Source organism: Priapulus caudatus, unplaced genomic scaffold (assembly GCF_000485595.1).
Source record: "Priapulus caudatus unplaced genomic scaffold, Priapulus_caudatus-5.0.1 Scaffold0, whole genome shotgun sequence".
Classification (NCBI taxonomy): domain Eukaryota; kingdom Metazoa; phylum Priapulida; class Priapulimorpha; order Priapulimorphida; family Priapulidae; genus Priapulus; species Priapulus caudatus.
Window position 1 is genome coordinate 225,375 of NW_014577061.1, and position 12,691 is coordinate 238,065.

General features: G+C 46.7%; 1 protein-coding gene across 1 annotated transcript in view; it reads left to right on the top strand.

Moving 5' to 3' along the window:
* The window catches only part of LOC106805455, a 108,214-nt gene that overhangs the window by 59,050 nt on the left and 36,473 nt on the right, over nucleotides 1–12,691 (top strand). The window contains exon 8 of the mRNA XM_014807431.1: nucleotides 11,694–11,871. Coding sequence (XP_014662917.1) covers nucleotides 11,694–11,871 — 178 coding nt within the window. The remainder of the gene's footprint in view (nucleotides 1–11,693; nucleotides 11,872–12,691) is intronic.

Consider the following 12,691-nt stretch of genomic DNA (forward strand, 5'->3'; position numbering starts at 1 on the left):
ACACACACACAACACACACACACACACACACCACACACACACACACACACACACACACACACACAACAACACACAGCGCGCGGCGCGGCGCATACATCCACACACACACGCATACATCCACACACACACGCATACATCCACACACACACATGCGCATACAGTGCCATGTAGCATAGTTTTTTTTACCGCTGTCGCCGTAACATCCGTTTCAACGCATGTGTGCACATACATATAAAACACAAATTATTCATCGAAATCGGTCGCCTTGCATGCGATACCGTTTACAGTGAGACTAAATATAAACTCGGATTTGTTAGTTCGTCAACCGGTTTGAATATGTGTCGGATTTGTGTATGATCAAGAGTCCACAATAGAAATTCTCTATTCTTCTATTCTTCTAATATGGATCTATTTCTATATTCTATTCTTCTATTCTTCTATAATTCTCTATTTTTCTATTATGGACTCTTGATATGATGAATAAAAATCACCTTGTAATGGATTTCCGACCGATTTTCAAACCCTCAAAAAAGACGTACGTTAAACCCAGTAACGTGTAAGCTATGTTATTTTTCAACTATATGCATTACACATAGGCACAGCGCGGCGCTTGCTACGCGTAGCTCTAGAACTATAGCCATTCGCTCTGCCACATGCCTGTAGCAGAGCGAAGAGCTATAGTTCTAGAGCAATCCCTCCCTCTTTCTCTAACATGTGTCACCAACGCTGCGGCTATTATTAAGTAATTAAGCCTCGCATTGACGCATGCCAGACGCGAGCCCCGCGTCAAAACACTTCGCCTCGCGAGCGTTATCGGATAAGCACGCCGAAGTCGGCCACCACCAGCGTCACGTGCTTAGGATCCGTGTTCGGGAGCGATATAGCAGTGCTTCTGTTTGCCCCCACAGCGGCACGTGTCCCGTATTCACGGTCTGCCGCTTCCGCACAGGAAGACATGACGAGTCCGGGGTGGGGTGGGGTGCGCGTGTGCGTGTGTGTGTGTGTGTGTGTTGGTTGTGTGTGCGAGTGTGTGTGCGTGTGTGTGTGCCCTGTGTGTGCGTGTTAGTGTGCGGTGTGTGGTGGCGCCGCCCGTGTGTTGGAGGGGGGTGGGGTGCGGGGAGCCGTGTGTATTTCGAATCCGTAGAGAATTGATGGAACAGTTGGCGATTGTTGTGCATAGCTAGTGCCTCTTGCCTGCCTGAGTTAAAAACGCGATGTGTGGTGCATGGTAGTGTGGTGTGTGGTGTGTGCTGTGTGTGTGGACCTTCTGTGTGTCGTGTGTGTGTGTTGCTATGTGTGTTGTTTGATTTCGGTGTGTTCTGTGCGGTGATGTGTGTGTGTGTGTGTGTGTTGTGCGTGCGTTGACATAACTGGAGCGGCTGGATGAACACGATATGACTTTAGGATGGATGGACGCAATAGGAAAGGAAATAACCGGAGCGAAATGTTACTGTTGTGGCAGAGATTCCAAGGCTTATTAGTCTGGGCTAGTTAAACATGGGCTGACGGAAGTGGCGGTATGGTATTGCCACAACACTCAGCTGGGTTGAAGAAGCTACACGTGTATGTGCAGAAGACGGGGAGGAAGTCGCATTTGTAATCTGGAGCCATTGTGAATAGTTGGCGTGACGTCATGGTTTAATCAGAAAGAGCCCACGGGCTGATAATTGGGGATGATATAGGAGGTATGGGCCAGAAGTAAAATGTCATTATATTCAAAATAAACATCGAATGAGTGGAGGTTTTGTAAAGTAAATAACTTATGATATCAAATCTTGTTCCATTGGGGGGGGGGCATCTAGCATTTCTTTTAAAACACAGCTAAGGGCATTGCCTCGCTACGAGTCACATGCAAACTAAATTTAGTTAAGTAAATATTGCTAAAGCAAAAGCAAATGTTATGATAGAATTTTTTTATTTTAAATGCAAATAGCGCTGTTGTGTGCTCCCGAACACGGCCTCCCTTGGCAATGAGTTATGTTCGTACTAATACGCAATTTTAGATTGTGTATTGTGTTATGAACGTCGGTGGAGTATACTGACTTAATGTTGCATTAGAATGCAAAACAGGCACAAAACGAAAACTGGAAAATGTGGGTAATGCCTTCGCCGTATAGTTTCAGTATGACGAAAAATTTGGGGGAAACAAGAGAGAAAGTGAGTGTTTGGAATCCATATGCTGCTTTCTGCGCGCATTTGCCTTCCTTTTTATATCGGCATCCCTAATAAACATGTAATGATGTAACTCGTTAGCAATCCCGTTTTTATGTCGTTGGAAATATCAGTGGTTATAGGTTAGTGTTTGTGTTAAAGTAAGACAGCGATATGATGTACTAGGCGCAGCTGCACGTCGTAATGAAGAGACTTGCAGACAAAATACTTAAAAACTTTAATACTGTAATTAAAAATGAAACTAACTCTGATCGAAACATAGAACATTAATATGCCTTTTAGCTTCTTCGGTATATTACGTCTATAGTATCACATGCTACGACCGACAAGAAGTGGAGTCGCGTGAGTTGGTATCATCTCTCTTACGTAATTGTCGGAAGAAAATGATTTATTTCGGATGGCCAAATCCATTTATACTTGTACTTCATTAGTATACTAGTTCCAAGTACTTCATTAGATCACAGGATGGAAGAGGCGTTCCTGCAAAAACCCCGTCGTGTGCCAGCATGGGTGGTTTAATTAAGGCAGCACTTGATGTGTGCGATGCCGTCACGTGAAGCAATTTCGCTGCTGGTAAGCAATTTCCTTTGCTAGCCATGATGTCTCAAGAAACACAAACTGTTGTCGTAAAATTGTTACCATTTCTTCCCCCATGTCATAATGGGGTTCCTTTAGTGTAAGCAATGAACAGTTTTTCGATACATATAATGCTACCAGTTTAACAGTACGGATATCAGCGGAATAAAAAGATCATCAGAAAACGTAAAACTGAAATTTGGAACTGATCCTTGTCAAATTTGGGTTTATTTCGACCCATTTCCGGGGACAATTACGACAGATTTTTGACTTTTAAAACGAGTCCTGTAGAATTTCTAGCCGTTTTTTAGATCTAGAGGTTTTTTCAAATAGTAGCAAAAATTTGTAGATTTTGAAACAAAATTAGCTTTTAGGATTGTTTTAAGTAAAGAGAGATTCGTCAAAGCCAGTAAATGGCACTTACGATCATAATATCAGTATAATTAATAAAATTGAGTAGAGGCCATTAGTCGATTTTTAATAAGAGCAAGTTATAAGAAACTCTATTCACGGAAGTTTTACTTAGAAAGTTGACGGACGTATCCGTTTGGTGTAATGCCTCCGTGTCATAATATAAGTTCAAAAATTTCCGACGAACACCAACACACAGAATTCCGGCGGGTAGCGTGTTCTGTAAATACGTGATTATGTTGCTAAACGAGTGTCGACAAAGTGGTGGCTACGTGTCAATCTTTATATGACGCAGTTGCTTTTCTCGTAAAAGTGTTTGTTTATAGCCGATGTTATTTACAATTAATTCAAACAGCAAGGTCATTATGTAGTGCCGCCAAGCAAGTTCGTCGTTAGTTAATTATTAATTGTTACCATTGTTTTTATAGTCTTTTAATAATCAATCTGCATGCGTTTGTTTAGAATGACTGCGTCGTGCATGTAGTAGATGATAACTAACGTCTCGTATTTGCTCGCATCAACTGAGGATACTTCATCAATTATTTCTTGCCAAGTAGCCGGTGTATTTTTTTGAATGCCTGCTTGTCAGTAGATCTGGTAGGTATCTCAGGTCATTCGCCTGTGAGGATTAACTCTTCACAATCTCCCGTAACAGCGCAGGCCGCTGCCTTGCCGTAGTTGCCATTGATTTATTACTCTTCCAATTCTAAGAGCGGTTCCCAACACACCTTTTTTCTCATGTACATCTCCAGGTCTTCTCTGGTATACGGATATTTGGCAAACGCGTGCCATATGCATGTCGCACACGCTCGTGTATGTAGGTGTATCTATTTCCCACGAATTCCGATGGTTTTCTGATAACCGCGTGTGAATACTGAGGAAGAGTGGCGCTCGATTGTTTATAGGAATACGCGATGAACACAGATATCAATTTCATTCGATATCGAAAAAAGTTAAATATCTTTAAAAACATTAGAAACCTTAAATACATTAAATACCTTAAAATATCTTAAAAAGTTATATGCCTTGACGAGCATATGTGTGTAGCGTTCGACGTGTATAGTAGCGACCCACCTTCCCGTGGCAGAGCAGATTTGGTTTCAGGCGCAAGTAAAAAGTCCGCACGAGTTCACACATTGTGTAGTAACTCACCGTCTGGCTTCTGAGAGCGGTAGCGTGGTAGGTCGCTAAGAGCGTTATTCTACCCCACCCTGCATTTATAATGTCAATACATTATTCATAATTATATATTGTTAATAGAGTTATTATCCATATTTTATTTAGGGTATAAGAGAAAGAAAGTGCTACGTTAAAGCTTGAATAATTTACAGCATGATAAGAAATTGTTCAATAATCTGCTTGCTGAATCAGTTTAATAAATATTATCTTATTATCTAGCACATATGTGTGTGTGCATGTGCATGCGTGCGTGCGCGCGTGTATATGTTTTATATACACGTGTGTTATATGCGGATGGGTATTATGGGGTCTTGTCAATATCTACTTTGGGTTAATTGGTACGGAAGCTGACCCGTTTTCATATCGAACCCTTTCTCTTTTTTTCTGAACGGCAATAAAGCCGACCAAGTTTATTTTACAGAGGATTGGGTCGTATGAAAAAGTCTAATTAATATATGGAAAGATATTATTCCTAAATTAACCTCGTTTACTTTGATAGGTCATTCAATATGAGTAGATGTTTAATATTTGGCTACATGGCTAAATTAGCAATAATAACAGCTTTTTTGTCGCGAGAACTCTATGCAATACGAATTCCTTCTCCTCCTCCCTCCCTCCTCCTCCTCCTCTCCTCCCTCCTGCCTCCTCCTCCTCCTCCCTTCCTCCCTCTCTCTTCGTCTTCTTCTTTTTCTCTCTCTCTTCTCTTTCTCATCTCATTCTCCCTCTCTAATTTCACCAACCCGAGCCCGCGGGCTCACTCGCGCGCGCAACACTCCACGCACACGCACACTTCTCTCTCTCTCTCTCTCTCTCTGGCCCGGCAACCCTGCTCTCTTTCTCTCCTCTCATCTCTCTTTCTCTGTCTCTTTCTCTCTCTTTTCCTCGCTTTTTCTGCCCTCTCCCCATCTCTACCTTTCTTTGAACGCTTCTCTCTCTGCTCTGCTCTCTAACTCCTCCTCTGCATCACCGCTCTTAGCGCCCGCTTCTCTCGCCCCTGCCCTCCTCTCTCTCTCTCGTGAGTGATTTAGTTGTTACAACGGCTTTATAATTGCTTCTTTGAGAATAATTTTTGTGGATGCGCTGTAAAGGGGGCATTGTTGGCACTGGAGATGGGCACATTTCCGCTGATTAGAGCCCGGCCTGCTGTAATGGCTTCCAGCTTTCTGTGGATCAGGGATAAGAGCGGTAATCGTCATACAAGTTTGGCCTTTTTTACAAACGCTTGCTATTTTTACGCTCTTCTCTGCCCCGCTTCTCTGCTCTCTCTCTCATCTCTTCGCGGAGAGGAGAAATTCCAACCTCTCTCTCTCTAATCTCTCATGCTCTCTCTCTTCTCTTCTCTCTCTCTCTTTCTTCTCTCTCTCTCCGCCTCTCTCTTCTCGATCTCAGAGACGAGAGTGTCTTTCTTTCTCTCTCTCATCATCTCGCGTGAGTGTGTGCGTATGCGTGGTGTGTGTGGTGTGTGTGCTGTGTGTGTGTGCTGTGTGTGTGTGTGCTGTGCGTGTGGCGCGTTGTGTACTGTGTGTAGTGTTGTGTGTGTGTGTGTGTGTGTGTGTGGTGTGTGTGTGCGTGTGCGCGTGTTTACGTGTGTACGTGTGCGCACGTGTACGTGTGTACGTGTGCGCACGTGTAAGTGTGTACGTGTGCGCACGTGTACGTGTGTACGTGTGCGCACGTGTGCGTACGTGTACGTGTGTACGTGTGCGTGCGTGTGAGTGAGGAGTGCGTGCGTACGTGTGTGCGTCTGTGCTGGAGTCATCACACTCCCGGCGCTTGCCTCGCGTCTCTGTTTAATTTCAACCCACGCCCCTGCTTATAGGCGACACAGCACAGCGGGATACCCTTGCCGATCATGCGCGTCCGTGCGTCCGAATCTGGAAGTGCAGCTCGCTCGTGGGCACCCATCCCTGTGACGCCTACTCTTCTACCCACGTGCTGGCCGAAGTGCAGTAGCGATCATACACGCTGCGATGATACATTCGCTCGTCAATATTCACCGTACTCCACACCTACGACTAATACGAGAAAGGCAGGAAGCTGGCGAACAGAGATAGTGCATATGAGCGAACTAGTCGGGTTGTGTGAAATTCGCTTTGTAACCGCGCACATTCGTGTATATATGCGTCTATATCCGTAATACGCGTATATATGCGTGTATATATGCGTATATATCCGTACGTTGGTGCGTAAGTGCGTGCGTAAATGCGTAAGTGCGTGCGTGCGTAAATGCGTAAGTGCGTGCGTGCGTATGTTCGTGCGTGCGTGCGTGCGTGAACGTGTGAGCGCGCGTCTTTGCGAGCCAGCAAGTATGTTTATCGTAAACGCAGCAGTGTATATAACAGGGAGTTTATATCCGATTTCGGAGCGCACGGTTATGGTGTTGACTTATATTTATTTTGTTAGATTCGTGCGCGTGGATCGCGCGTTTCGACGCGGCCCTGGCGGTGCCGTATCAATTCAGTAGATCCGCTGATCAATAGATTATATAATTGCGTCCGATGTTATCGTCAACATTTCGGCGCACGACGGCGCGTCTGCGGCAGTCGCGGCGCTCGTCTGCCGAGTTTAACCTATTTCTGCCGAATATAGTTCTGACATAGCGCAGGACACTCGTCACCGGCAACGATTTTGGCGTGGGCGCATTTTGGGAATTTTAGCTCCGCCGTGCTGGCACGGAAGCCTCGGTGTTTACGAAGCTCGGGGGTTAGCGGCTGTGCGTAGCAGCAGCAGCAGCAGCACCAGCAGCCGCCGCAGCCGCAGCCGCAGCCGCAGCCGCACTGGGAGGCAGCGATGCGAGACCGCCAGTGCGCATGTGTGTTTCTCATCAGGCAGTGTGCTGTAAGTCGCCGCCATATTAATTACAACAGCGGTAGCATGCGCGTGATTCATACATACACAGTGGTCGTTTGAAGTTACCCCGTGTGAACACATGCACTCACTCACACGCTCACGCAGGCACGTACACACGCACGCACGCAGACACGCACGCAGGCACGCGTCTTTAGTGCATGTATCACACGCGCAACTGTTAGCTTTCTTTGTGGATCGTTGCCGAAATGGTCCTTCACTATAATTCTTCACTATACGTAATGCTGGGGACGCGATCATCAATAATAAGTCTGATTTTGTTTCTCTGATAGCCTGATTTAGTTTCCATAGCCTGGTTTGTGATAAAGCTGGGGATGTGATGGTCATCTGGGATACCATCGTGAAACAGATATTTACGCGCAATCTAGCTTGCTAGGGATTTTACGGTGTCTTGCGACTAGCGTTGTAGGCTGTCGTGATATATCGGCTTCGATCTGAAAGCTTGGAATCGGATGTCGATTCGACGATCCCTAGTTCAGTATACAGACTCCGTTTTCGTTGACATACAAACATCGAAAGCCTAGATGAAGGTCTGCACAATATTCAGAATTACACGGGAAACAGAATTAATCAGATTTTAGTTATGGCGACTACATCCGAGTGCAGTAAACCCTTAGCTCCAGTTTTATACGGGTGATACGGGAAAGCTATACTTACTAACTATTTATACTCGGAATGAACGTTCTCCCAACCCAACGTACGCAGCTAGCTAATAGCGGGATTAAACAAATACATGAGTGAAAAATATAGACGCTAGCTTTTTGTTTTAATAATTTATATATACAATGGCTACTTTTCTTTGGTTTTTGTTGCTGATGACTGTATCGCAGATGTAAAATGTCAACGGCCGCTGCTTACGCAAATCGAACTTTATAAACTATCGAAATGTATGTTATCGCCTCTGGATTTGACTCGCGAAAATTTCCAGAGGCGCATAGTTATCGAGGAAGTGTACGTCGGAACGTCGGCGTTCGACGGAAGTGTAGAACGCGGAAGTGTACGTCGAAACGTCGGAGTTCGAAGAAAGTGTAGAAGTGTACGTCGTTCGGCTCACGGTTTCCTTGGCATCATGGCGGTTTCCCTCTCGGCTTCCTCTCGATTCGCTCAGACACTCCCTCACACGTCTACACGTACAAGCGCGCCGCTTGCATATACCCCTTCCGCCGTTTATGACTCATTCCAGCCTATTTGCTGGAATGTTTTTGGACTGTCGTAACCCTGCATGGTTCTGGGAAATCTAGTAAATTTTACCCCGCGTGTGTTTGTGCGTACGTGTGTTCGTGAGTGCGTGCCAGGGTGCGTGCGTGTATTCGCGTGTGCGTACGTGCGAGCGTGCGTGTGTGCGTGCGTACGTGTGGACGTGTGTGTGGTGTCTTTGAGCCTGTGCGTGTCGCTGTGTGTTGAGTGTGTGCATGATCGTATGATCAAGAGCTAATAATACCTATTATTGTTAGTTCTTGATCGTGTGCATGTACGCGGAATTCGACGTGCATTGGTTGTATTTGTAAAATGGTCGGGTTTTCACGAGCACGTTCTAGCCATGTGAGGAGAAGAGAACTACTACTTATCGCTGCGGCTAACGCTAAAATGAAAACGCCATTTCAGAGAGACCACTAGCGATAACCAACGAAGTTTGTTAGAATAGCAACGACAGCACATCAAAATCATCTCTATCGACTTTGGGGGAATTTATTTTACAGATGCTCCCGAGAGCCCAGGCGCCATTGAGAGCCATATTTCTCCTCTTGCTAATGTCATATAAGCCCTAACACTGCGATGAAGGACATATGAGATGATGCCTCATTTACGGCATGTCAGATATGCATCAACGTGAAGGGATTCGCTGCCGCCCGAACTTGAGTTGTATATCGAACGTTAAGCGAACAACACGTGTACTCGTAATTCCCTCGGAAATGGCGTCTTTCGTGCGGCGCGGTTACGCAATTATTTTTAGCGTTGTATTACATGCATGCAGCTGCTGCCGCGTGTATATATGCGTTTATAATTAAAGGCGTCGTGTGTTGTTGCCTGATGGGGTTGTTCACGCAGAGATCCATATACTACTTAGTCTCTATAATTATCTACGAATTTAGACCACCGTTGACCGCAGCCGAAGTGGAAAGCCCTCCCGGGTTAACTAGAGCGATAGACGGGCACCGTTATAGTGGCGTGTCCATCCTCGCAACTCACTTCCTATCTCGAAAGCAACTGGTTTGTTCGTCTATGAATTAGGGCTGATGGCACTCTGTTGTAAACAGCCGAACTGATACACAACTGTCTCTCTCTCCAATAATAGCCGCTACGCGCGCTCATCGGAAACTAGTTTCCCGCTCCCATTTCACGCCGAGTCAATATATAGGCAATGCTGGACAGAGATCCCTCTGCAGATAAATAGCGAGTTTACTCAGACGCGAGGTGGGTGTCGTTCTTGCTCCTTGCGAGCGGTTTTTGTTCGCCGATAAGTGAAACCGACGATATATTTCCCGCTGAAGTGCGCACAGCCGAGTCGCGATGAAATTGCCGAGCATTGTAAGTGCATTCGTTTGTTCGCTGTAGTTTCTCAATCCGCCAGCGAAACAATTTCGCATCTTGAGCCATCAGGGTATATATTGTTATGTCCGTATATATCAGGGTTATGTCCCCGCTGCCGCCTAGCATTAAAGTTACTCGCCTTCAGAAAGTGATTAAATCAGCCTAGCTCGCGCTATACTATTTTCAATGGCGTTTCGGGATTTCATCTTTTCGTTTGCCACTTATATAGCTACTGCTAGCGGAACTTTCGGTGAACGAATGGCGCGCGTGTGCCTGCATACGTGCGTGCGCGCGTGTGCCTGCATACGTACGTGCGCGCGTGTGCCTGCATACGTGCGTGCGCGCGTGTGCCTGCATACGTACCGTGGAGCGCGTGTGCCTGCATACGTGCGTGCTGCGCGTGTTGCCTGCATACCGTGCGTGCGCGCGTGTGCCTGTTATACGCACGTGGCGCGTGCTGCCTGCATACCGTGCGCGGCGCGCGTGGGCCTGCCATACGTGCGTGCGCGGTGTGCCTGCATACGACGTGCGCGTCGTTGCTGCAACGAATGCGACCACAGTGCACGACAAGCGGTGTGTGTGCATGACGTGCCTGCGCGCGCGTGTGTGCATAGCGTGCCTGCGCGCACATCGTGTGCAGTGCGTGCTGTGTGCGTGCGTGGCGGCGTCTTACGTGCGCATGCGTGCGTGTACACGCACACAGCGGCTTGCCAGATCATGACCGCGCGTTCGCAACATCATGGCATTTTCTGAACTGCGGAACTTCCAGAACTGCGATGCTCAAGGAATTTAGGTTTTAGTGTTCAACATTCAGCTCAGCTGCTGATGAGCTGGGTCAAGATCATGCACATGCTCCCCGTCCCCGACTCCAGGCCTTAATTAATATGAAGCAGGGAAATATAAATCAACAGGAAAAGATAATAACAATACATTTACTTAGTTATAACCGCAATATCTTTTTCCTTCTCTGTTAGTGGCGCGCGCGCTCATGGGTGTGCGTCGCTCGTGGCCGTGCGCGTCGTGCGTGCGCGTTGTGCGTGTGCGTGCCGCGTCGCAGCGGCACGTTTGCGTGCGCGGTCGCCGCGCATAGTGCGTACGCGTACGTGCGCGTACGTTGTGCGTGTGTGCGCGCTGCGTGTTGAGCTTAAGTGCGGCAATCACTTATATATTATCACTGTGTGCCATCGATGAATTCGTGATATTTACGTGATATTGAGGTGCCGTGACGAATGTATATTACAAACAGCCAAACATAAGCAGCATCTGCGATGTCTACTCTTCACCCTATATAGCATGCGAAAACCAATTCGTGACATAAAAGAACCGGGAATAATGTGATCCATCATCGCAGTGTCATGGATGCGAGCGATTGGCAATGTCATTATCCACGTCTAATGCCGTGGAGAGTTTAAACACGTATTTTACTTTTCCGAGTCGATACTCTTTTTTACGAGAATGAAGAGCATACATATATGTTGGAACACGATCTTATATACTACTAATACGCGCCAACGCTCTGTTCAGCGTTATTTTCTTTCGAACATTCGTCCAGTATGGTACGCGATGGCTGCTACTAGGTGTAGATCGGTCATACGGCCCCCCTACGGTTCTAACCGCACGTGACTACCGCCACGCGTGGGCCGTATATTCGCGTATCACCTTATAACCTCTTTCTGCCGTGCGTATATAGATTAAACCGCTGCGGCTGAGGGAAGTTTCACGGCTTCGCGAACGGTTTAAATTATGTAGAAGTGCTCCCTTTATCGCCAGGCTGTGCGTGGCCTCCGCCTCTCTCTCTCTCTCTCTCTCTCTCCTCTCCTCTTCTCTCTCTCTCTCTCTCTCTCTCTCTCCCTTTCTCTTCGCACTCTCCCCCCCCACACACACACTCAACTATATATCCACGCGCCGATCGCATTGTGTAACGCCATCGTGTCTCGGTTCTTCTCTCTCTGCAGCTAGAATTGTTCTCTCAGAAGCACTTTGAGGAGGTGGGCGAAGCAGAGATGGAGCGAAAGCCAACGCAAGGCTCCATCAAGGAGAAATGGAAGAAGGCGTTTTCGAGTCTGAAGGGGCACAAGCAACGCATGAGTACGGATAGCAGCAGTAGCGGCGGTGACAGCCAGCAAAACCTCGGTGAGTGCTTTCCTCGCGACATAGCTCACCATCTATAGTCGGTTATGGAGCACGAAACCGCGGTTACACCCGAGGGTAGTTCAGTCATGGAAACATATGAGGGGTTACATTATACCAATAGCTCATAATATATGTATGTACATGTATTATTAGCTCTTGATGCATAGCACAAAACTCTATCTTTTGCTTGGATTGCAACTCAACTTTGATCTTCGTGAGATGAAGTATTAACAAGGGCTAGTAATACCATATTAGCTCTAGCTATATATCATATTAGCACTTGATATTAACTGTAGCATAAAACTATATCTTTTGCCTTGATTGCCACTCAACGTTGATTTTTGTGAGGCGATGTGGGCGTTATCGAAATCTCTCTGGATTGATATCTCATGTGTACATGTCTTCATCGATTGTCCGGGTACTGCTCTCTGAGCTGGGAGTCGAGTAGGGACAAATCGTGTTCGTTCGTCGTCGTTAGTGTATGGTGACACGTGTGTAGTGTTAGGCGGTGAAATGCCAAGACGGACTGCCACATAAGAAATTTATACGGTTATAGGCGACTCAGCCTTGAAAGTACTCTACGCAGAAGTTTCTCGTAATGTTACAGTATACGAAACAAAGCATTGACAAAACTAGTCTATATAAGTATGTAGGGAGAGAGGCGGATTTAAACCTTTGCCACGCACACGCATCGCTCACACGGTTGCGTGTAAGATTCGAATCCCACGCAATAATCTGTGCGAGTGTGCGTGCGTGCGTGCGTGCGTGCGTGCGTGCGAGCGTGCGTGCGTGCGTGCGTGCGTGCGTGCGTGCGTGCGTG